Source organism: Salmo salar, chromosome 15, assembly GCF_965601325.2.
Source record: "Salmo salar chromosome 15, fSalSal1, whole genome shotgun sequence".
Taxonomy (NCBI): Eukaryota; Metazoa; Chordata; class Actinopteri; order Salmoniformes; family Salmonidae; genus Salmo; species Salmo salar.
Window position 1 is genome coordinate 5,665,868 of NC_138305.1, and position 27,270 is coordinate 5,693,137.

The 27,270-nt window shown below is 40.4% G+C and overlaps 1 protein-coding gene across 1 annotated transcript; it reads left to right on the forward strand.

The window, feature by feature from the left end:
- Window positions 1–743: 743 nt before the first annotated feature.
- On the forward strand, window positions 744–25,259 carry LOC106570863 (uncharacterized). Its single transcript, XM_014143430.3, has 3 exons — window positions 744–857; window positions 9,997–10,282; window positions 24,649–25,259. The coding sequence occupies exons 2-3, from the start codon at window positions 10,009–10,011 to the stop codon at window positions 25,086–25,088; spliced, it is 714 nt and encodes a 237-aa protein (XP_013998905.2). The 5' UTR covers window positions 744–857; window positions 9,997–10,008; the 3' UTR covers window positions 25,089–25,259.
- The last annotated feature ends 2,011 nt before the right edge of the window (window positions 25,260–27,270 follow it).

Consider the following 27,270-nt stretch of genomic DNA (forward strand, 5'->3'; position numbering starts at 1 on the left):
TATAACTCACAATTCTGCATCTGTAAAACGATGCCACATGCTCAATTGAAGGAGTAGATAAATAAACATGGTAGCAATGTAAAACTGGATCCCCTTCTTTTTTTTAAGAAAGGACTTTCAAAATAAAGGACATTTATCAAAACTACTTTCAAAAAGTTTTTACCCGTGATTGCATTAGAATTGTTGTGCATTGACTGCTTATCAGAATACATATTCTCCTCCTGTTGCTCTTGCCACTTGAGTGCCCTCAAGAAGAACATTTATCTTGCATAGATAAACTATTCTACTATGAGGTTGTCTGCTTTTGTTTGAATAACAATATTATAGTATCACTGGCAAATTACATCCTGAGTAATAAAGTATAGGCTTTGAATGACTTTGCCACCCCGCTAAAATGGAACACAATATCTCAGAATACATTTATTTGGGAATATATTTCGTAGAACAGTCTGTATTAGGCTGTAATCTCCAGACCAGCGGGAACTCCGATCAGGTGTCTTTTCTATGCCTGCTGCTTTAGGTTACGGTGCTTATTAAAACGCATTTGATACTGAATGTGATTCCCTTTTATTCATAACTTCCCTAGACGATCATCTCAGTTTGTATTCATGTCGATGCTTTGAACCGTTTTGTGTTTTATCTTTCTCACCTTCTATTATTGTATTTGTGAAGTACCTTGAAATGCATTTGTTGTAAGAAATGTACTATATAAATAAAGTTTGATTTCAGATGATGATGTGCCCAGACAGGATAGGCGTGGCTGCTTTCAATGCCTTTATATTACATCGATTACGGATGAAAGCCAAAGCAAAGAAAACCTGTTGAGCCTACAGCATTCTGGTTATAATTTCTTGAAGGTAAGAAACCTACTAAAGCACTAACTCGATCTTATTTCGTGGTGTACTATTAGTTAGTCTATACATTGAGTAAAAACACAGATTACATTTTTTAAAAAGTATTACATAGAGGTTTGCACTTTGCTGACGCGCACCAGGCTACACGACCGTCTCTCCGCTTTTTAGAATCTTTAAAAACGGTATGAAGACTAATATCGAACTTGTATTTTATGGTGTATAATGAACATGGCCAGCTAACCTTTAGGAAAATGTGAAAGATGTGAACGTATGTAGGCTGTCGATTGTGTGCAAGCCTATATGTGTCTTTCACACTTGAATCTTCTCGTTGCGCCCTTCTTCCGTTTCATTTCGGCCTATTTGTATTAATTTATTTGTATTTATATTTGTTTTTACTGATCGAAGGTTATTGTTATTGTTGTTGCTTGGATAACCTTATCCACTATTATCCTATGTTGGCCTATTTATATTTTCCATTTTTTATAAGCGGTGCGCACTGCGCAGAACAGCCGAAGAATTATCACTGAAACATTGTGGATTTAATGTTGTAGCCCAAGCATTTATTCAAGTTGGATCATCTTCTTATGTCGAAAGTCACACGAATCTAAGACATAGCTTGTGGATTGTAGCCTATAAATGCCTATTCCTGTTATTTTCCCGCCTATTTCTGTTCTTTTCCCGCGTTCCATCAAACATCTTTTCGTAATCGGTTACATGTAAATCCTCAACCGTGATGATCCGCTGCCGCTACTAACTGTTCACAAATGTATATGTGTATTTTAACCCAATAATGGTTGAATTGAAGTAGTTTAAGCTGTCTATCAAGCAATGTTTTTTTTGACAGAAACCGTTACTCTTTTAAAAACCAAACGGATGCAAACAGATCAAAGCGAGAGTTTCTATTGGACACATTCAGGTAGGTCCCTCGCCGTTTCGTTTGCTTCGGTTTAATAAACGTTTTGCAACAATCGGCGTAATGAATACGCCCCAGTGGATAGAGTGAAACATGCGTTCTTGCTGCAGCTGCGTTATGCGGACCCCATCCTATGGAATAAAAGTTTGAGTTCCTCCCTTATAAACTCCGCTGTGGTATTGTGCGCAATACTGTCAAAAATAGTTTAATTTAAGAAGACCACGAGTGGGGCTTTTATTGCTCAATCTAATTCGTGCTGATTAAAGAATCCTTAGGCCTAATGGACACATTCTCAAACTCGTGCACTTTTTATAGACTTAAAGAGCTGCAAATTGTCGAGCTATCAAACTGTCACCAACAAAAACGGAAGCAATAGGCTTATAGCAAACGCAGCATATTGCATTCATTTTTCACGTGCAAATAGCACTTTTCAATAGTGCTCAAAGCATGCCATTCCATGAGCGCAGAATTTCCATTTCAACTCGAAGCAACGAGCCCAATTAGTCCTCTATGACAACACAATGATAAACAACATAGTAGTCTAATTAGTCATTCGTTTTGGGGTTATGCTCAGGTAAAAGAATTTGGCTACTCTATATTTATATATTTCCAAGTCCTATTCTTGACGATCAAGGTGTATTAAATTCAAGCAAGCATTTCGCTACACTCGCATTAACATCTGCTAACCAAATACAATTTGATTTGATTTGAAATTCATTCGAATGACAGGAAATCTGACAGACTCATGTTTTCAATGTAAAGATATAGTCTACTTGTATTATTATATATAGAAAGCAATGGGTTAGGAGAAGCCTGCATAACTAACTCATGAAGTAAAATGTAACATCCATTTATGGCCAGCTATTAACTCATTGATTTATCCTGCAATAGATGTCATTCAATTGGTAATATTCCTTTTTGTCTTCTAAGGGCTCTAAGCAGGTTGATGTTTATTGGGATAAGTCTTGTCCTTGAGGCAGAACTGAGTGATTTCCACTAGCCTCCATCATTCTTAAATGGAAGAAGTTTCGAAACACCAAGACTCTTCCTTGAACTGGCCACCTGGCCAAAATGACAGAGCTCCAGAGTTCCTCTGTGAAGATGGGAGAACCTTCCAGAAGTACAACCATCTTGGCAGCACCAGCACTCCACCAATCAGGCGTTTATGAGCTCCCGAGTGGCACGTGCATCTCAGTGCTAGAGGCGTCACTACAGACCCTGGTTCGATTCCAGGCTGTATCACAACCGGCCGTGATTGGGAGTCCCATAGGGCGGTACAAAATTGGCCCAGCGTCGTACTGGTTAAGGTTTGGCCGGGGTAGGCCATCATTGTAAATAATAATTTGTTCTTAACATATTTGCCTAGTTAAATAAAGGTTAAATAAAAACATTTAAAAGATTATGGTATAGTGGCCAGATGGAAGCCACTCCTCAGTAAAAGGCACATGACAGCCCGATTGGAGTTTGCCAAAAGGCACCTAAAGTACTCTCAGACCATGAGAAACAAGATTCTCTGGTCTGTTGAAACCAAGATTGAACTCTTTGGCCTGAATGCCAAGGGTCACGTCTGGAGGACACCAGGCACCGCTCATCACCTGGCCAATACCATCCCTAAGGTGAAGCATGGTGGTGGCAGCATCATGCTGTGGGGATGTTTTTCAGCGGCAGGGACTGGGGGACTAGTCAGGATCGAGGGAAAGATGAACGGAGCAAAGTACAGAGAGATCCTTGATGAAAACCTGCTTCAGAGTGCTCAGGATCTTTAGACTAGGGCAAAGGTTTACCTTCCAACAGGACAATGACCCTAAGAACACAGCCAAGACAACGCAGGAGTAGTTTCGTGACAAGTCTCTGAATGTCCTTGAGTGGCCCAGCTAGAGCCCGGACTTGAACCTGATCGAACATCCCTGGAGAGACCTTGAAATAGCTGTGCAGCGATGCTCCCCATCCAACCTGACAGAGCTTGAGAGGATCTGCAGAGAAGAATGGGAGAAACTCACCAAATACAGGTGTGCCAAGCTTGTAGCTTCATGCCCAAGAAGAATTGAGCCTGTAATCGATACCAAAGGTGCTTCAACAAAGTACTGAGTAAAGGGTCTGAATACTTATGTAAATATGATATTTCATACATTTGCAAAAATGTCTAAAAACCTGTTTTTGCTTTGTCATTATGGGGTATTGTGTGTAGATTGATGAGGGAAATGAAGCATTTTAATCCGTTTTAGAATAATAGTGTATTTTAACAAAATGTGAAAAGTGAAGGTGTCTGAATACTTTCCAAATGCACTGTGTGTATATATATATATATATATATATATATATATATATATATAATATAATATATATAGTATAAATGCACTATATATATAGTATAAATGCACTATATATATATAAAATATATATATAAAGTGCATTTATACTATATATATAGTGCATTTATACTATATATATATATATACAGTACCAGTCACAAGTTTGGACACAGCTACTCATTCAAGGGTTTTTCTTTACATTGTAGAATAATAGTGAAGACATCAAAACGATGAAATAACACATATGGAATTATATAGTAACCAAAAAAGTGTTCAACAAATCAAAATATATTTTATATTGGAGATTCTTCAAAGTAGCCACCCTATGCCTCTATGAAAGCTTTGCACACTCTTGGCATTCTCTCAACCAGCTTCATGAGGTAGTCACCTGGAATGCATTTCAATTAGCAGGTGTGCCTTGTTAAATTTCTTTCCATCTTAATGTGTTTGAGCCAATCAGTTGTGTTGTGACAAGGTAGGGGTGGTATAAAGAAGATGGCCCTATTTGGTAAATGACCAAGTCCATATTAAGGCAAGAACAACTCAAATAAGCAAAGAGAAACAACAGTCCATCATTACTTTAAGACATGAAGGTCATTCAATCTGGAAAATGTTGGAACTTTCAAAGTTTCTTCAAGTGCAGTTGTACGCGTTATGATTAAACTGGCTCTCATGAGGACCGCCACAAGAAAGGAAGACCCAGAGTTAACTCTGCTGCAGAGGATAAGTTCATTAGAGGTTACCAGCCTCAGAAATTGCAGCGCAAATAAATGTTTCACAGAGTTCAAGTAACAGACACATCTCAACATCAACTGTTCAGAGGAGACTGTGTGAATCAGGCCTTCATGGTCAAATTGCTGCAAAGAAACGACTACTAAAGGACACCAATAAGAAGAGACTTGCTTGGGCCAAGAAACATGAGCAATGGACATTAGACCGGTGGAAATCTGTCCTTTGGTCTGATGAGTCCCAATTTGAGATTTTTGGTTCCAACTGCCGTGTCTTCGTGAGACGCAGAGTATGTGAACGGATGATCTCCACATGTGTGGTTCCCACCTTGAGGCATGGAGGAGGAGGTGCGATGATGCTTTGCTGTTGATTTATTTAGAATTTAAGGCACGCTTAACCGGCATGGCTACCACAGCATTCTGCAGCGATACACCATCCCATCTGGTTTGTGCTTAGTGGGACTATCATTTGTTTTTCAACAGGACAATGACCCAACACACTTCCAGGCTGTGTAAGGGCTATTTGACCAAGAAGGAGAGTTATGGAGTGCTGCATCAGATGACCTGACCTCCACAATCACCCGACCTCATCCCAATTGAGATGGTTTGGGATGAGTTGGACCGCAGAGTTGCCAGGTGCGACAAAACTAGGGCCTGTTGATAGTGTTGTTAAAAAAGCAGAGCAGCACTTTATTATGGACAGACTTCTCCCCATCTTAGCTATTGTTGTATCAATATGTTTTGACCATGACAGTTTACAATCCAGGGTTACTCCAAGCAGTATAGTCACCTCAACTTACTAAATTTCCACATTATTTATTGCAATATGTAGTTGAGGTTTAGGGTTTAGTGAATGATTTGTCCAATGCTTTTAGTTTTTTTATATTGAGGACTAACTTATTCCTTGCCACCCATTCTAAAACTAACTGCAGCTCATTGATATGTGTTGCACTGATTTCACTCACTGTTGGAGCTGAAGTGTATCGTGTTGAGTCATCTGTATACACTGGCTTTACTCAAAGCTTGTGGCAATTCATTAGTAAAGATTGAAAAAAAAGTAAGTGGCCTAGACAGCTGCACTGGGGAATTCCTGATTCCACCTGGATTATGTTGGAGAGGCTTCCATTAAAGAACACCCTAGAGTTGAAGTGGGAAGTTTACATACACCTTAGCCAAATACATTTAAACTCAGTTTTTCACAATTCCTGACATTTAATCCTAGTAAACATTCCCTGTCTTAGGTCAGTTAGGATCACCACTTTATTTTAAGAATGTAAAATGTCAGAATAATTGTAGAGAGAATGATTTATTTCAGCTTTTATTTCTTTCATCACATTCCCAGTGGGTCAGAAGTTTACATACACTCAATTAGTAATTGGTAGCATTGCCTTTAAATTGTTTAACTTGGGTCAAACGTTTCGGGTAGCCTTCCACAAGCTTCCCACAATAAGTTGGGTGAATTTTGGCCCATTCCTCCTGACAGAGCTGGTGTAACTGAGTCAAGTTTCTAGGCCTCCTTGCTCACACACGCTTTTTCAATTCTACCCACAAATTTTCTATAGGATTGAGGTGAGGGCTTTGTGATGGCCACTCCAATACCTTGACTTTGTTGTTCTTAAGCCATTTTGCCACAACTTTGGAAGTATGCTTGGGGTCATTGTCCATTTGGAAGACCCATTTGCGACCAAGCTTTAAAATCCTGACTGATGTCTTGAGATGTTGCTTCAATATATCTACATAATTTTCTGTCCTCATGATGCCATCTATTTTTTGAAGTGCACCAGTCCCTCCTGCAGCGAAGCACCCCACAACATGATGCTGCCACCCCTGTGCTTCACAGTTGGGATGGTGTTCTTTGGCTTGCAAGCCTCCGCCCTTTTTCTTCCAAACATAATGATGGTCATTATGGCCAAACAGTTCTATTTTTGTTTCATCAGACCAGAGGACATTTCTCCAAAAAGTACGATCTTTGTCCCCATGTGCAGTTGGAAACCGTAGTCTGGCTTTTTTATGGCGGTTTTGGAGCAGTGGCTTCTTCCTTGCTGAGCGGCCTTTCAGGTTATGTCGATATAGATACTTTTGTACCTGTTACCTCCAGCGTCTTTACAAGGTCCTTTGCTGTTGTTCTGGGATTGATTTGCACTTTTCGCACCAATGTACGTTCATCTCTAGGAGACAGAACGCGTCTCCTTCCTGAGCAGTATGACGGCTGCCTGGTCCCATGGTGTTTATACTCGCGTACTATTGACTGTATAGATGAAAGTGGTACCTTCAGGCGTTTGGAAATTGCTCCCAAGGATGAACCAGACTTGTGGAGGTCTACAATTTTTGTATGATTTCTTTAGATTTTCCCATGATGTCAAGCAAAGAGGCACTGAGTTTGAAGATAGGCCTTGAAATACATCCACAGGTACACCTCCAATTGACTCAAAGTATGTCAATTAGCCTATCAGAAGCTTCTAAAGCCATGACATCATTTTCTGGAATTTTCCAAGCTGTTTAAAGCCACAGTCAACTTAGTGTATCTAAACTTCTGACCCACTGGAATTGTGATTAAGTGAAATAATCTGTCTGTAAACAATTGTTGGAAAAATTACTTGTGTCATGCACAAAGTAGATGTCCTAACCGACTTGCAAAAACTATAGTTTGTTAACAAGAAATTTGTGGAGTGGTTGAAAAACAAGTTTTAATGACTCCAACTTAAGTGTATGTAAACTTCCGACTTCAACTGTATGTGTTCTGTTAGACAGGTAACTCTTTATCCACAATATAGCAGGGGGTGTAAAGCCATAACACATATGTTTTTCCATCAGCAGACTATGATCGATAATGTCAAAAGCTGCACTGAAGTGTAACAAAACAGCACCCAAAATCTTTTTATCATCAATTTCTCTCAGCCAATCATCAGCCATTTGTGTAAATGCTGCGCTTCTTAAGTAGCGGGATTACTTTAGCTTCCCTCCAGGCCTGAGGGCCCACACTTTCTAGTAGGCTTAGATTTCAAAGATATGGCAAATAAGAGTGGCAATATCATCCGGTATTATCCTCAGTAACTTTCCATCCAAGTTGTCAGATCCCGGTGGATTTTCATTGTTGATAGACCATTTTTTCACCTTTTTTCACAGCATGAGGTTGGTGCCTGAAACTGATCATTTGATCCTGTAGAGGTTAATGTGTTTGGACCCCAGGAAGAATGGCTTGGCAGCAGCTAAAAAAGCAAGTAGTGGCCTAGTCAAAGTAGAGACCAAATTCCAATTGAGATGTTGTGGCAGAACTTGAAATGAGCAGTGAATGCTTCGAAACCCACAAATGTCACTGAGTAAAGCAGTTCTGCGTGCAAGAGTGGGCCATAATTCCTCCACAGTGATGTGAGAGAACTATGGATGCAAGGACTGACCATCCACGATATCAAAATTGTAGTTTTAACCATTTTTTGAGGCTATACAACAGTTGTTTACATTTACAATGTTTACAAACATTGGAGTAAAACAAGCTTATATTTTGGGTTCTGATGGGATACGACAGTTGAACTAAGCTCATGAAACATTTATAATTTATATTCTTCAAGAATCAATCCGTTATATATACATATAATACACATTGAACGAAGAATTTACAGATTGCCCCTTTAAGTTTATCAAAAGTGTGCAAGTAATGTCGGTTAGGCCAATGGATTTTTTTATTCAATTTTTTATCAGCACAAATTAGATTGAGCAATAAAAGCCCCACTCGTGGTCTTCTTAAATTAAACTAGTTGTTGACATTATGGCGCACAATACCACAGCGGAGTTTAGAAGGGAGGAACTCCCTCAAACTTTTGTTCCATATGCTTCGATCCGTAGTATGCAGATGTTGCAAGAGCACATTTTTCACTGGCTGTCCACTGGTCGCAATGACAATGATTGATAGGCAGCTTAAACTTCTTCAATTCATCCATTATTGGGTTAAAATACACATATACGTTTGTCAGCAGTCATCCACAACAACCACGGTCCCGTAAGATGCAGATAACAAAATGATACACCTTCCTAGGATTCTAGCTTTAAATAACGGTATAAAAACTCATATCTAGTCTAACTTGTATTTCATGAACTATAATTAACAGCCTGCTAACGTTGAGTAAAAAGTTAATGTTGTAATGCGGGCTGTTCCTGAAGCATAGGCCAACCCTACTACCACGCCAACATGGCCGTCTTCACAACTTCTCGGTCGGACTAATTGCGTTGATTTAATTTGTATTCCTCAATGCACTGCTGTCATCAAAAACCATCTCTTAGATGCGGTGTCCAGAGCGCAATAGAGCAATGCGTCAGAGTACCACTGCTGCCTAATTTGGGCAGCCTTCCGCACCTCTGTGTGTTGTTGATTTCTGCCAGCAGAGGGCACACACCTAATATCTGAAATCTGTTGTGAATGTATTGTAAAGTTTTTTTAAATGTATAACTGCCTTAATTTTGCTGGACCCCAGGAAGAGTAGTTGCTGCCTTGGCAGGAACTAATGGGGATCCATAATACACCCCAGGTAGAGTAGTTGCTGCCTTGGAAGCATGGGGATCCATAATAAAGCCCAGGAAGAGTAGTTGCTGCCTTGTCAGCATGGGGATCCATAATAAACCCCAGGAAGAGTAGTTGCTGCCTTGGAAGCATGGGGATCCATAATAAACCCCAGGTAGAGTAGTTGCTACCTTGGAAGCATGGGGATCCATAATAAACCCCAGGAAGAGTAGTTGCTGCCTTGGAAGCATGGGGATCCATAATAAACCCCAGGAAGAGTAGTTGCTGCCTTGGAAGCATGGGGATCCATAATAAACCCCAGGAAGAGTAGCTGCTGCCTTGGCAGGAACTAATGGATCCATAATAAATACAAATACATTTCAGCTAAATGTTCCCATGTGGCTTGTTGTTCCCTTGTTACAATTCGTATTGTATTAAACTTGATTTATTGTAACCTACCTTCTGTTGCGCTTTCTGGACCTGAGTTTACCCTATTACAGACAGATGCATTGACAGTCATTGGGCTACTGTACCTACCTCCCAAATTCACATGGTGTCATTGGTACATGATAAAGTTTCACTCTTTTACTCCAGCCCTTACTCAGGCTGTTAGTACAGCAGTGATCATTGTTATTTTACAGCAGATGAAAAGGCAGTTGGTGATATAGGTATCTGATTCTTTTGTCCATGGCAGTGATCATCAACAATGGAGCGGTTGTTGGTAAAGACTCTGGATGAGGTGACGAGTGACGAGATGAAGAGATTCCAGTGGCTCCTGATCAAGCACCAGAGGCGTGGCTATGAGCCCATCAAAAGAAGCGAGTTGGATCGCGACACAAGCAGGGAGAATACCGTGGAGCTGATGGTGAACAAATACAAAGAAAATGGGGCTCTGGGTGTCACAATTAATATCCTAAAGGACATGCACCAGAATACACTTGCTGGCAAGTTGAAGACAAAGGCAAACATTCTCAAAGAAGGTAATACAGAATTTACAAATTACAGGTCATAGACACCTATGATGAAAAAGACAGCTGAACATGACTGCCACATTATACTGGGACAGGATCATAGACAGATACATGTAGCATCTTTAACGTGTGTATGTACAGTTTATTAAATTATTGGCACCCTGTTCAATACGTCACCTTGCAAGGATAATGGCACAGACAGGGGCGAAAATCTGATATCAACTTTGGAGGGGACAATTACATGAAATTTTCTCAAGAGCAATTCCTGAGGGGGACACCAAAAGTAGTGCTGTAACACATAGCCTACATTGTAATATGGTAAATGTATATTGAGGAACCAAAGAAATAAGGTGTTTGCCGTACTCCAAACTACCGGTACCCAAAACTACCCAACTAATCCTTCCCTGTGGCTCAGTTGGTAGAGCATGGTGTGTGCAACGCTAGGGTTGTGGGTTCGATTCCCACAGGGGGCCAGTACAAAAAAAAAAAAAAAATGTAGGAAATGTATACATTAGCTACTGTAAGTCGCTTTGGATAAGAGCGTCTGCTAAATGACTAAAATGTAATCACAACAGCAATACCATTGCTTTTAACAAATCTTAGTTCAGTCACCAGTTTAAGTTGAGAGTGGGGGTATCCATGGCATTTTCCAATTATGTTCCTATTTTACAAGTCAAAAAAATTGAGAACCTTTCATAATGTTGCCAAACAAAGACTCAACAAACTTACCTGAGACTCCCTGTCTCTGCCAGTCTGTCCCTGCATATCTGTCCCCAACTCTGCTGTCTGTGTGCCATCTGTTGCCTGCTCTGCCTAATGACATCATTGTGAAACATTTCCATTAGAATTTCATTTCTTTCTTATGAACATTTTATCAACTAGTCTTTGAGATATTAGGCTACTAGGGTTCTTACTATGCGTTTTGGTGTATTGAAAAATACTCTGATGTCCGTCTTTTATTTTTCTGCCATTTTTCTACCTGGCTGGCTACACACACAGTGTGTAGGTTATTTACAGTAGGAGATGGGCTTCTATCATCTTCAATCATTCTATTTGGGCTTCGATCTAAAAGGTAGCTAGCAAATGTGAAACGTATTAAAATGACAAGAGTTGACAGCTGTATGAGTTCACCATTTACACAACATATGCTGCAACCTTTTGTCATTTTAATAGTTTGTTTCATATTGGCTGGCTTCCAACAATAGCTGAATTTGCAAAGCTAGCGAGCACCAATTCAGTTTCAGTGGTGTTTGCTATAATCTTTGCTACCCGGGTTAAATAAAGGTGAAATAAAATAAATAAATAAAAGTTCACTTGCGACAATTTAGCTTTTGCAACGAGACCATTAAATATATTTAAGACAATGGTAGAAGAGAGTGTAGTTCTGTTCAGTTTGGATTTCAGTTTATCGCTAACCTTATCACAGGGACTTTGAAGCATGCTGATTCCATCTTTGACGACGCCACATAAATGGAATAGGTACTAGCTAGCTTAATAGTTAATATTTGCATGTATATGTATATGTATATATATATATATATGTATGTATGTGTGTATGTGTGTATGTGTGTATGTATGTATGTATGTATGTATGTATGTATGTATGTATGTATGTATGTATGTATGTATGTATGTATGTATGTATATATGTAGTACCAGTCAAAAGTTTGGACACAGCAACTCATTCCATTTTATTATTTTTTTTACTGTTTTCTACATTGTAGAATAATAGTGAAGACATCAAAACTATGAAATAACACATATAGAATCATATAGTAACCAGAAAAGTGTTAAACAAATCAAAATATATTTTATATTTGAGATTCTTCAAAGTAATAACTCAGGAAAAGAAGACTGAGTTCAAATCAAATTGATGACAGCTTTGCACACACTTGGCATTCTCTCAACCCGCTTCATGACGTAGACACCTGGAATGCATTTCAATTAACAGATGTGCCTCATTAAAAGTTAATTTGTGGAATTTCTTTCCTTCTTAATGTGTTTGAGAAAAACAGTTGTGTTGTGACAAGGTAGGGGTGGTATACAGAAGATAGCCCTATTTGGTAAAAGACCAAGTCCATATTATGGCAAGAACAGCTCAAATAAGCAGAGAAACAACAGTCCATGTTTACTTTTAAGTCATGAAGGTCAGTCAATGTGGAAAATTTCAAGAACTTTGAACGTTTCTTCAAGTGCAGTCACAAAAACCATCAAGCGCTATGATGAAACTGGCTCTCATGAGGACTGCCACAGGAAAGGAAGACTCAGCTCAAATCAAATTGTATAGTAAGAGATTAGAATAACAAATAATTAAAGAGCAGCAGTAAATAACAATAGCGGGGCTATATACAGGGGCTATCTACAGGGGGTACCGGTACAGAGTCAAGGTGTTAATGTGCGGGGGGCACCGGTGTCAAGGTAATTACGTACATGTAGGTAGAGTTATTAAAGTGGCTATGCATGGATAATAACAGAGTAGCTGCAGCGTGGGGGGGGGGGCAATGCCAATTGTCTGGGTAGCCATTTGATTAGCTGTTTAGGAGTCTCATGGCTTGGGGATAGAAGCTGTTTAGAAGCCTCTTGGACCTAGACTTGGCGCTCCGCTACCGCTTGCCGTGCGGTACCAGAGAGAACAGTCTATGACAAGGGTGGTTGGAGTCTTTGACAATTTCTAGGGCCTTCCTCTGACACCGCCTGGTATAGAGGTCCTGGATGGCAGGAAGCTTGGACCCAGTGATGTACTGGGCTGTATGCACTACCCTCTGTAGTGCCTTGCAGTTGGAGGCTGAGCAGTTGCCATACCAGGCAGTGATGCAACCCGTCAGGATGCTCTCGATGGTGCAGCAGTAAAACCTTTTGAGGATCTGAGGATTCATGCAAAATCTTTTCAGTCTCCTGAGGGGGAGTAGGTTTTGTCATGCCCTCTTCACGACTGTCTTGGTGTGCTTGGATAATGTCAGTTTGTTGGTGATGTGGACACCAAGGAACATGAAGCTCTCAACCTGCTCCACTACAGCCCGTCAATGAGAATGGGGGCGAGCTCGCTCCTCCTTTTCCTGTAGTCCACAATCATCTTCTTTGTCTTGATCACGTTGAGGGAGAGGTTGTTGTCCTTGCACCACACGGTCAGGTCTCTGACCTAGCTGTCTCATCGTTGTCGGTGATCAGGCCACTGTTGTGTCATCAGCAAACTTAATGATGGTGTTGGAGTCGTGTTTTGCCACGCAGTCATGGGTGAACAGGGAATACAGGAGGGGATTAAGTACACACCCCTGAGGGGCCCCAGTGTTACAGTTTTTCTCAGTCGCTTTGGTGCATTTTTCACATCATCCCTAACATGTGCAAAATAATAAGTGCATTTCTCTGAACAATTTGTACAAACTGCTATATACAATAGATGTGTTTCTAAAGCTAGTCAGTGACTAAAAATCCTTAGTACATCTCTCAAAAGTAAATATTCATGCCAATGATCATGTCAGTGTCATCAGAATGATAAGTCATTGAGTCAATGTTCACGAACAAGGTCGTCAAAATGTTTAGGCATGTTGTCAATGGAACTGTGTACTTTGACAGTATTACCTGATGTAAACTTAGGCTACAGTTTGGATGACAGTTACTGTATTGAAAATGCACAAGGCTGCACTTCTATGGCATATATCAATTTCAACAGTACTATTTACATATTACTGTATGTGGGTTATTGATTGAAAGAGACTGGACAACCCAAGGGGCACAAGGGAAAAAAAAATAAATTATAAAGAAACACAGGAAACCACCCCTAAGGCACAACTTTGCCCGCAGCACTGTTCTAGTGCTGTCTCTACACATCCAGACCTTCCTGTCTGTCGGCCCACATATTCTCATCCACATCACACCGGATATTTTCCCTTCCAATGCAACGTGGAAAGAATCTTTTGGAATGCCTTATCCATCCTCTGCAGGCGTCTACTGTGATGTCCTCACATGCTGCATCCATTGCAGCCAGCAGGGTCATCTGTGTGTGTGGCTGACGATCGTACACCTTCCACCTCCATGCTGAAAAGAACTCCTCAATTGGGTTAAGGAATGGTGAATAAGGTGGGAGGAATTCTATGAGCATCCTCGGGTGGGTCACAAACCATTGCCTTATGATGTTTGATCGATGGAAACTCACATTATCACAAATGACCACATACTTTGGCAAATCCTCTCTAAACAGACCCCTCTCATCATCAGGGATGAGAGCCCTGTAGAGAGTCTCTAAAAAGTTGAGTAGATGCTGGGTGTTGTATGGCCCTATAAGGGGGATATGGGTTAGGACACCATGCTCCGAAATAGCAGCACACATGGTGATATTTCCTCCCCGTTGGCCTGGCAAATCCACAGTAGCTCTGTGACCGATGATATTCCGACCCCGCCTTCTGCATTTGGTCAGGTTGAAGCCAGCCTCATCCACGTATACAAAGTTGTGAGAGGGTTCACTTGATTCCAACTCAATTATACGCTATATCCCAGAACACACAGTTGAATTTGTTTTGGTAAGGAAGAGTGACATATAATGTACATATATTGCATGTTCCTTCCACAGCAATGGAAATGTGTGCAGTTTATGCTTACAGTACTATGTATCACTATAAAATGTTGCTGTAAAGTAGTTACATAGATATATGTTTTACCTGTACATACTGGTACCGTAGCTCCTTAACTCTGTCCTCATTCCTTTGGAATGGTACACGGTACAGCTGTTTCATACTCATCTGGTTTCTATGCAGCACCCTGTCGATGGTTGAAATGCTAACCGTATGGATGTTTTCAAAGACATCGTTGTCTTCTATAATGGTCCTTTGAATTTCCCTGAGTCTCATGGCATTGTTTGCTCGGACCATGGTGCAAATAGCCTCCTCCTGTTGAGGTGTGAAAAGGCGTCCTCTGCCACCGGTTTGAGGTAATCTTGCAGTCCTATGTGGTGAAAAATGCAGTGATGCATCGCACACTTTCACATAGACAAAAACTATCCGAACACACATTTTATTGTAAAACATACAGGTGGGTGCATGTAAGGTGCGGTATGTATCTGTATAGAGTATATTTCTGTATGCTGTGAAATACAAGTGGACTACTGTAATATGAAGCATTGTAGGAAGTATACAGTATGCTGCTTATACAGTAACTGTGCACTGTACATTGGTGGACATACCTGTTCTCTCTTCGAAACGTTTGAACTATTGAGGACACGGTTGATCTCCCAATATTCGGCTGCATCCTTCGACCTGCCTCAGCCATTGTAAGGCCATGATTGACAACATGGTCTACAATAGTGGCCCTTATGTCATCAGATATGCGCCTATGTCCTCTTCTGCCTCTTCCTCTGTTTTGCCTTCCACCACGCATCCTTGCTCCTCTTCTTCCTCCTCTTGGCTGTTGACCCTGTTCGTTTCCTGGTCCATCCATTATTGGAAAATTGCAACTCTGTGTTGTGGTCTGTCTATATATGCTTGCCAATTGATTCTTCATGAGATGCACCTTTGAGCAATTTAAACAACTGGTTGATTGTTGGTTGAACTAACACTTTACATTCCTTCATGAGTGAGGGTCTATTTCACCTGCACCATTCATCAATTCACGTTTTTGTACAAAAGGTCTAATAGAAATGTGTAAAACTATGCTTGACAGTTTATGACAAATAGTTCTTAGATGTTTTGAGGGGTAAGACTATTCAACAGAGAACCATCTACTATATTTTGATCAACATGACATGAGCAATTGAAAATGTGGGAAAAAGCTGACACTTGTACATTATCAATTGCAATATGTACAAAAGCAATTGCAATTTGTTCAAAGGAATAAGAAATTGCTTTAATGATGTGCACAAGTGACTAGATGATTTGGAATTTGTACAAGTAGTATCAAGAATGGCACTTTTGATCTAAGAAATGCACCAAAGCGACTGAGAAAAACTGTAAGAATCAACGTGGCAGATGTGTTGTTGCCTACTCTTACCATCTGGGGGCGGCCCGTCAGGAAGTCCAGGATCCAGTTGCAGAGGGAGGTGTTTAGTCCCAGAGTCTTTAGCTTAGTGATGAGCTTTGAGGTCACTATGGTGTTGAAAGCTGAGCTGTCGTCGATGAACAGCAATCTCACATAGGTGTTCCTTTTGTCCAGGTGAGAAAGGGCGGTGTGGAGTGCGATTGCGTCATCTGTGGATCTGTTGGGGCGGTATGCGAATTGGAGTGAGTCTAGGGTGTCCGGGAGGATGCTGTTGATGTGAGCCATGACCAGCCTTTCAAAGCACTTCATGGCTACTGACATGAGTGCCATGGGGCGGTAATCAATTAGGCAGGTTACCTTCGCTTCCTTGGGCACAGGGACTATGGTGGTCTGCTTGAAACATGTAGGTATTACAGGTTGAAAGTGTCAGTAAAGACACTTGACAGTTGGTCCGCGCATGCTTTGAGTACACGTCCTGGTAATCTGTCTGGCCCAGCGGCTTTGTGAATGTTGACCTGTTAAAAGGTTTTGTTCACATCTGCTACCGAGAGTGTTATCACACAGTCGAGCAATACCTCGAGACTTCTTGAATATTAGACATCGCGCACCAGCTGTTATTGACAAAAAGACACACATCCCCACCCCACGTCTTACCAGCGGTGCCGTCTCTGTTCTGCCGGTGCATGGAAAATCCCGCCAGCTCTATATTGTCAGTTTCTTCGTTCAGCCACGTCTCGGTGAAACATAAGATGTTACAGTTTTTAATGTCCCGTTGGTAGGAAAGTCTTAATATTATCTCCCGACCTCAACCCAATTGGTTTGGTTTGGGATGAGTTGAACCGCAGAGTGAAGGAAAAGCAGCCAACAAGTGCTCAATATATGTGGAACTTCTTCAAGACTGTTGGAAAAGCATTCCAGGTGAAGCTGGTTGAGAGAATGCCAAGAGTGTGCAAAGCTGTCATCAATGCAAAGGGTGGCTACTTTGAAGAATCTCAAATATAAAATATATTTTGATTTGTTTAACACTTTTTTTCATTACCATATGATTCCATGAATTGTTTCATAGTTTTGATGTCTTCACTACTATTCTACAATGTAGAAAATTGTAAAAATAAAGAAAATCCTTGAATGAGTAGGTGTTCTAAAACTTTTGATATATATCAAAATATATATATATAAAAATATTCCACATTTTGTTATATTACAGCCTCATTATAAAATTGATTTAATTGTTTTTTTCCCCTCATCAATCTACACACAATACCTCATAATGACAAAGCAAAAACAAGTTTTTACAAATGTTTGCTAATTTATGAAAAATGTAAAACTGAGTATTCAGACCCTTTACCCTTTCCTCAGTACTTTGTTGAAGCACCTTTGGCAGTGATTACAGCATAAATGTTTCTTGGGTATGATACTACTAGCTTGGCACACCTGTATTGTCACGTCCTGACCAGTATAGGGGTTATTTGTTATTGTAGTTTGGTTAGGACGTGGCAGGGGGTATTTGGTTTATGTGGTTCGGGGTGTGTGTCTATGTAGAGGGGTGTTTGATTTATGTATTCCGGGGTTTTTGGGCACTGTTCTATGTTAGTGTATTTCTATGTTCTGTCTAGTCTAGTCTATTTCTATGTTTAGTTTATTGGGGTTGGACCTTCAATTGGAAGCAGCTGGTTATCGTTGCTTCTGATTGAAGGTCCTATAATTAGGAGTTTGTTTTCATGTTTTTTTTTGTGGGAGATTGTGCTGTGTATAGCTTTGTGCCTTACCGGCATGTTATTCGTCATTGTGTTTTTTGTGTACGTGTTTGTTTTGGTTTACCTTACCTTCTTTGTCCATTTAATAAAAGAAGATGAGTGCACATATTCCTGCTGCGTTTTGGTCCACTCTACCCTACGACAACCGTGACATGTATTTTCAGGTCTCTCCAGAGATTTTTGATTCGGTTCAAGTCCGGGCTCTGGCTGGGCCACTCAAGGACATTCAGAGACTTGTCCCGAAGCCACTCCTGCATTGCCTTGGCTGTGTGCTTAAGGTCGTTGTCCTGTTGGAAGGTGAACCTTCACCCCAGTCTTAGGACCTGAGTGCTCTGAAACAGGTTTTCATCAAGGACCTCTCTGTACTTTGCTACATTCAGCTTTGCCATGATCCTGACTAGTCTCCCAATCCCTGCAGCTGAAAAACATCCCCACAACATGATGCTGCCATCACCATGCTTCACCATAGGGATGGTGCCAGGTTTCCTCCAGACATGACGTTTGGCATTCAGGCCAAAGAGTTCAATGCTGGTTTCATCAGACCAAAGAATCTTGTTTCTCATGGTCTGAGAGTCTTTAGGTGGCTTTCGGCAAACTCCAAGCGGGCTGTCATGTGCGTTTTACTGAGGAGTTGCTTCCATCTGGCCACTGTATCATAAAGGCCTGATTGGTGGAGTGCTGCAGAGATGGTTGTCCTTCTGGAAGGGTCTCCCATTCTCCACAGAGAAACTCTAGAGCTCTGTCAGTGTCACGACTTCCGCCGAAGTCGGCGCCTCTCCTTGTTCGGGCGGCGTTCGGCAGTCGACGTCACCGGCTTTCTAGCCATCGCCGCTCCATTTGTCATTATTCCATTTGTTTTGTCTGGTTTCATACACACCTGGTTTTCATTCCATAATCAACTGCATGTATTTAGTCCTCTGTTCCCCTCCATGTCGTTGTGTGTAATTGTTTATTGTTGAGGGTGGTATTTGTTACGTATATTATTCCAGGCGTTGCACTTTTGTTTTTGACTGTGTTTTGGCACTTGTTTTGTTATGTGCTGTATCATATTATTACCGGTATTAAAGTGCGCCTGTTATTTATACTCCGCTCTCCTGCATTTGACTTCGCCTCATACACCTCTCCTAACAGTCAGAGTGACCATTGCGTTCTTGGTCACCTCCCTGTTGGGTTATTGTCCTGTTGAAAAACAAATGATAGTCCCACTAAGCCCAAGTCAGATGGGATGGAGTATCACTGCAGAATGCTGTGGTAGCCATGCTGGTTAAGTGTGCCTTGAATTCTAAATAAATCACTGACAGTGTCACCAGCAAAGCACCCCCAGACCATAACACCTCCTCCATGCTTTACGGTGGGAACCACACTTGCGGAGATCATCCGTTCACCCACACCGCGTCTCACAAAGACACAGCGGTTGGAACCAAAAATCTAAAATTGTCCTTTTCCAAGATAATCCATCCACCTGACAGATGTGGCATATCAAGAAGCTGATTAAACAGCATGATTGTTACACAGGTGCACCTTGTGCTGAGGACAGTAAAGGGTCACTCTAAAATGTGAAGTTTTGTCACACAACACAATGTCACAGATGTCTCAAGTTTTGAGGTAGCTTGCAATTGGCATGCTGACTGCAGGAATGTCCACCAGAGCTGTTGCCAGAGAATTTAATGTTCATTTCTCTACCATAAGCCTCCACCAATGCCGTTTTAGACAATTTGGCAGTACGTTCAACCGGCCTCATATCCTCAGACCACGTGTAACCACTCAAGCCTAGGACCTCCACATCCGGCTTCTTCAGCTGTGGGATCGTCTTCCATAGATTAGGGCCAAATTGACTGATTTCAATTGACTGATTTCCTTATATGAACTGTAACTCAGTCAAATTTGGCTTAACAAATCACATATGTTATATGTTATATCACTGTGTGAATAGGGGTTGAATTATTTTTTAATTACTTCCCCTTCCTCTGTCCTCCATAAATATAATATCTGTAAGGTCCCTCAGTTAAGTATTGAATTTCGAGCACAGATTAAACTACAAAGACCAGGGAGCTATTTGAAAGCCTCATAAAGAAGGGCAGTGATTGGTAGATGAATGACAATAACAAATCTGACATTGAATATATCTTTAAGTATGGTCAAGTTCATAATTATGATGTGGATGATTTATTAAACCACCCAGACACATTAAATATGCAGTTACTCCTTCTGAACTGAGCTGCAGAACAGGAAGTAAACTGCTTAGGGATGTCACCATGAGGCCATTGGTGATTTTAAAACAGCTACAGAGTTCAATGGCTGTGATGGGAGAAAACTGAGGATGGCTCAACAATATTGTAGTGACTCCACAATAATGACCTAAATGACAGAGTGAAAAGAAGAATACAAATATATAGAATAAAAATATTTCAACGTCCAAATGTGTCAAGGCTCTAAAGTAATACTGCAAAAAAACACAGCAAAGGAATACACTTTTTGGCCTTAAATGCAAAGCCTTATGTTTGGGGCAAATCCAACACAACACATCACTGAGTAACTGCCTCCATATTTTCAAGCATGGTGGTGGCTGCATCATGGTATGGTTGTCTTTAAAATCAGCAAAGACTGGGGAGTTTTTAGGATGAAAAGAAATTAGATGGAGCTAAGCATAGGCAAAATCCTAGAGTAAAACCTGCTTCAGTCTGCTTTACACCAGACACTGGGTGATGCTGAATTCACCTTCCAGCAGGACAATAACCTATAACATGAAGCCAAATCTGCACTGGAGTTGCTTACGAAGAAGACGGTAAACGTTCCTGAGTGGCCAAGTTTTGACTTCAATCTGTTTGAAAATCTATGACAAGACTTGAACATTTCTGTCTAGCCATGATCCTCAACCCCTTGACACTTTTTTAAAGAATAATGGCCAAATATTGCACAATACATGTGTGCAAAGCTCATGAGACTTATCCAAGAAGACTCACCGCTGTAGTCGCTGCCAGAGGTGTTTCTAACATGTATTGACTCAGGAGGATGAATCCTGATCTAATCAAGGTATATCAGTGTTTTATTTCACCTTAATCTAAAAAATATATTGATTTTTTTCACTTTGACATTAGAGTATTTTTTTTGTAGATAGTTGACAAGATATGACAAATCCATTTTAATCCCATTTTCTTACACGGCGGTGTAGATTCTCGATAGGCACTGTATGGCTGCCAGGAAATATTGTTGTTTTTGTTACAGGCTTAAATTAAAATGATAACAAGACCACTGCAAATGAGTGACTTTGTTTAGTTTAGTTGATTCATTTGACCATTTAAAAAAACAATCACACATAAAACTTGAAAAGCCATATATGCACATGATCGAGGATAACACACAATAAAGTCTGGGACTTATTTCCATTGTTAAATCATGGAGGACAACACACAATAAAGTCTGGGACTTATTTCCATTGTTAAATCATGGAGGATAACACACAATAAAGTCTGGGACTTATTTCCATTGTTAAATCATGGAGGATAACACACAATAAAGTCTGGGACTTATTTCCATTGTTAAATCATGGAGGACAACACACAATAAAGTCTGGGACTTATTTCCATTGTTAAATCATGGAGGATAACACACAATAAAGTCTGGGACTTATTTCCATTGTTAAATCATGGAGGACAACACACAATAAAGTCTGGGACTCATTTCCATTGTTAAATCATGGAGGATAACACACAGTAAAGTCTGGGACTTATTTCCATTGTTAAATCATGGAGGACAACACACAATAAAGTCTGGGACTCATTTCCATTGTTAAATCATGGAGGACAACACACAATAAAGTCTGGGACTTATTTCCATTGTGGTCCTCTTGAAACAAGATGACTAGGCAAGATCCAACACGGTTGAACACAGTATTACAGAGAGATAATAAAACATAAAAACAAAGAAAAATAAGATCCAACACAATTGAACACAGTATCACAGAGAGATAATAAAACATTAAAACGAAGAAGAAGAACATCTATCTCATCATTGCCATGACATCATAAGGTACATTCAAATGAACACAGAAGACATCAAACAGTGTTTTTACTTTATTTTTAAAGCTGCCCAGAGAGGACGTTGGCAACTCATTCCACTCTGAGGCTCCAGTATACAAGACAGTATCTTTCCCAGCATTACTCCTGAACCTGTATAAGCACACATTAGCAACACCTGATCTGGTGCTGTGATTGTGTGCATCCCTAATATGGGGAAAGTAATTGGTTAGATATCTGGGCACAGAACCATAAATACTCGTGTAAACCAAACCCAATCTAATCTGGAACACCCGAGCCTCAACAGGCAGCCAGTTGAGTTTCTGAAAGCAGCTCTATGTGGGTACGGGGACTCCCCTAAAATACTACCCTGATCAGCTTATTCTGGGCTATCTGGAGCTTCCTCTTCAGAAGCTTAGATAAGCCCCCAAACCAGGAAGTACTAGCGTAGTCAAAATATAATTGAATGAGGGTGGTGGCTAGCAGTCCTTATCTCCTGTGGGCTAGGTGGGACGTTTGCGTCCCACCCTAGTCAACAGCCAGTGGAATCGTGTGGCGCGAAATACAAATACCTCAAAAATGCTATAACTTCAATTTCTCAAACATATGACTATTTTACACCATTTTAAATGCAAGACTCTCGTTAATCTAACCACATTGTCCGATTTCAAAAAGGCTTTACAGCGAAAGCAAAACATTAGATTATGCCAGGAGAGCACCCTGCAAAAAATAATCACACAGCCATTTTCAAAGCAAGCATATATGTCACTAAAACCAAAACCACAGCTAACCTTTGATGATCTTCATCAGATGACACTCCTAGGACATTATGTTATACAATACATGCATGTTTTGTTCAATCAAGTTCATATTTGTATCAAAAACCAGCTTTTTACATTAGCATGTGATGTTCAGAACTAGCATACCCACCGAAAACTTCCGGTGAATTTACTATATGATACTATATGATATATGATATATGATTACTCATGATAAACGTTGACAAAATACATAACAATTATTTTAAGAATTATAGATACAGAACTCCTTCATGCAATTGCGGTGTGAGATTTTAAAATAGCTTTTCAGCGAAAGCACATTTTGCAATATTCTGAGTACATAGCTCAGCCATCACGGCTAGCTATTTTGACACCCACCAAGTTTGGGGCTCACTAAACTCAGAATTACTATTAGAAAAATTGGATTACCTTTGCTGTTCTTCATCAGAATGCACTCCCAGGACTTCTACTTAAACAACAAATGTTGTTTTGGTTCCAAATAATCCATAGTTATATTCAAATAGCTCTGTTTTGTTTGTGCGTTCAGGTCACTATCCGAAGGGTGACGCGCGAGCGCATTTCGTGACAAAAAAATTCAAAATATTACATTACCGTACTTAGAAGCATGTCAAACGCTGTTTAAAATCATAAAATAGCGATAAAATTCCATCCGGGCAACGTTGTATTCATTCAAAGGCTGAAAGAAAAAAATGGAGTAGTCTCGTGAACGCGCATCTCAGTCTCACTGTCCCCAGACTGACCACTTACAAATTCTGCTGCTGTTCTTTGCCCAGAGACAGCAGACACCCCATTCCACTTTCTGGCGGCTTTAGAGAGCCAATGGAAGCCTTAGAAAATGTCACGTTACAGCACAGATGCTGTATTTTCGATAGAGATGCAACAGAAGGACAACAAATTGTCAGACAGGGCACTTCCTGTATGGAATCTTCTCAGATTTTGGCCTGCCATATGAGTTATGTTATACTCACAGACACCATTCAAACAGTTTTAGAAACTTTAGAGTGTTTTCTATCCAAATCTACTAATTATATGCATATTCTCGTTTCTGGGCAAGAGTAGTAACCAGTTTAAATCGGGTACGTTTTTTATCCGGCCGTGCAAATACTGCCCCCTAGCCCCCAACAGGATTTATCAAGCAGCTTGGACTTTCTAGCCAAAAACGTAGTCCTGTCATTAACCTTCCCTAGCACTTTAGTGGTCATTCTCACACCTCCCAAGATTCCATCAAGGATACATCCCAGGTAGCTAACTGAGGTTTTAGTTGTCAGCACATCACGCCCTAACTGCACTCTGATTTCAGAGGACCTACACAATTTAGGTCTGGACCCAAAAATAATTGCCTCAGTTTGTGCACCGATAGCTTATTATCTCCAAGCCATTTGCTAATGTTAGAAAGCTCTGTGGTAAGTATGCTCTCCAACATAGTTTTAGTTTTATGAGACACCAGAAGTGTAGAGTCATCCGCATAAAGACAGTAGCGGCCCAAGCACGCCACAACTCATTGGTCTTGCCTGAGACAGTGAACAATTAACCTCTACCACTTGCTCCCTACCTGACAAGTTGGACTTTACCCAGCCTAGAGAGATTCTGCTTAACCCCAGTGCCTCCAGTTTGGAGATTAGGAGACAGTGGTTAGCTGTATCAAAGGCCTTCTGTAGGTCAAGCAGTACCATTCTACAGAGATTTCCCTCATCAATCTCTTTCCTGATGAAGTCAGTCAAGTAAAGTAGACATGAATCAGTGGTGTAAGTTTTTCTAAACCCTGACTGAAAATCATACATTAGACTTTGTTTGTTGACATATTCATAAATTTGCTCATGTACATCTCTCGACAGTGGAGAAGAGCACTGCTACAAAGAGCACTGCTACGAAGAGCACTGCGGCAAAGAGCACTGCGGCAAAGAGCACTGCGGCAAAGAGCACTGTGGCAAAGGAGAGCACTGCAAAGGAGAGCACTGTGGCAAAGAGCACTGTGGCAAAGAGCACTGCGGCGAAGAGCACTGCAGCGAAGAGCACTGCAAAGGAGACACCAGCGGAGAAGAGCACTGCAGCGAAGAGCACTGCAAAGGAGACACCAGCGGCGAAGAGCACTGCGGCGAAGAGCACTGCGGCGAAGAGCACTGCAAAGAAGAGCACTGCGGCGAAGAGCACTGCAAAGGAGAGCACTGCAAAGAAGAGCACTGCAAAGAAGACCACTGACGCTACATTGAAGAGACCTGCAAAGAAGACACCAGCGGAGAAGAGCACTGCGGCGAAGAGACCTAAGCTGTTCTAGATCAAGAGAATGGGCCCATATGGCATACTTTCTTTTAGACCGGTTTACAATTAATAATGATATTTCATAGGATTTCACTTTTCTTTTACGTGCTGTATTTTCTTAAGCTTTTCTCAGAATTTTTGCCATTTTACAACCTGACAATGAAATAAAAATCATAATTTTCAAGAATTGGTAGTTAGACATTTTCTCATATGCTCTTCAGAACATAAAATACGCAATAATAAAATACTAACTGGTGTCAGCAAGGCTCGATAAACAGGGCTGCCCGCTGGAAACCCTCCAGACCAGTCGATCATCCCCGTGGGCCAGTGAAAAATATATTGAAAAATATTTTCATGCTATTTTTAATCTAGGTTATATAATTGATTTTTTTTTTTAAATGATGGATTCCCGAAGCTGTTTGTTCATACATCGATTATTTTTCACATGTGCTGCACTCAAACGGCTCTCAAACAACAAAATTGTCAAAGGCTCCAGCCACCCAAGTCATAGACTGTTTTCTCTGCTACCACACTGCAAGCAGTACCATATGGAGCCAGATAGCTGCCAAAGGTTGAACGTACGTGTCGTTAGGATCGTAAGAAAATCCATATGTAAATTGTTAGGTTCATAAGAAAAGTAATGCGTGAAACATGAAACGTAACCGTTAAATTAGATCTGTAAACGTACAAATGTTACAACTATGAACATTTACACGTTCAATTCTTACTTTACATCTCCCTTTACTCGGTTACAGATATTTTTTATACATACAAGCTTTTGTCAGGAATGTGGCATCTGCAAAGGACATGGACCGAACGCAGCTAGTCAAAGTTAGCTAGTCAATCAAGCATCTTTAGCCCAGACGTTAGAGGTGCTTTGCAGCTTCCGGGTTTCATTTCCAAAATAAAAGTCTGAAGCTTGTTTTAAAACGGCATTTGATAACGATGTTATACTACTACACTTGGGCTTAGTGTAGGCTTAGGCATTCAGCAAATGTGTGAGAATACTACTATAAAGACACAGAAGACTCTTGTCTAGAAAAAACGCCTGAGCTGCAAAACAGAAAGTAAATATGATTTAGGCTAGGCCTATTCCACTATCTAAATATGCCATGCTGTTGTGCTATTTAATGGCCATATAATTTCATAATTAATTTTTATAGGTGAGTGGGGCTACTGTGGTGATCATGTAACCTAATGAATCACACTTTTTCCAGTATTTAGGAGCACAGGCTGTAGACCTTATACTAGGCCTTTTGACTGTTGCATTTGAAACTTCCACTCTGTATGGAGGCTTGTTATAGCCATTTGCTTTGCACAACCCCATCACTCAGAGACTATATCCATATCAATAAATGAGACAAAACAAAATGTTGATTAAGTTTTGGCTATAACCAGTTATAAAACACAAATAAGAGTTCTAAAATGATTCTGCCAGACACCAGAACCCTAAATGATAGCCTAAATTGTAATGGCTACAAGTTGAATGCCTATTTTTAATTAAACATAGAATTATTAAAGTGATAGGCTAAAGAACTGTTCTATTGTCTTTGATTTAGTTCCTATTGCAGTGTGGATGACATACTGACTGACTGAACAGAATGAAGGATGAATTAAATGGAATGGAATGATGAGTTGCATGCATCATGCATGCTCTGCACTTTATTTGGCTAGTAGACAAATAGGCCTACATTAGGGTATAATGACTATGGCTGCATTCCTCCAGAAGGGCATCTTCTTTTCCTTTCGGCTTTTCCAAAGGCGCATGGTGCTGTGGTGCTACATGGAGATCACAAGCTCTTCAGCTGGGCAGTAGGGTCGCGATGGAGGGAATCGCCTATACCGGAGACTACCTAAGACCACTGCAACAGCGTTATTGTAAAGTGTTGGAATAAGCTTATGCCAGACTTAGCCTCTGTTTAACCTCTCACTTGTTCATTTCAATGTCCATATGTTCATGACCCGATTCATATGAATCATGTCAAATTATTTTAAATTCACATTAAGCCCTTCTACAGAATATGCTTTGTCAAGGTTTTGATTGATGGAATACATTTCTAAATATTCTATAAAAAAATAATATTTTGAGTGGCAAAGACTCCAGTGGTTATACATAATTCATAGATTCACCAAACAGTTATTATTATTATTATGATCCATTATTCCTGGTAGATACTACTGGTTATGATTCATTATTC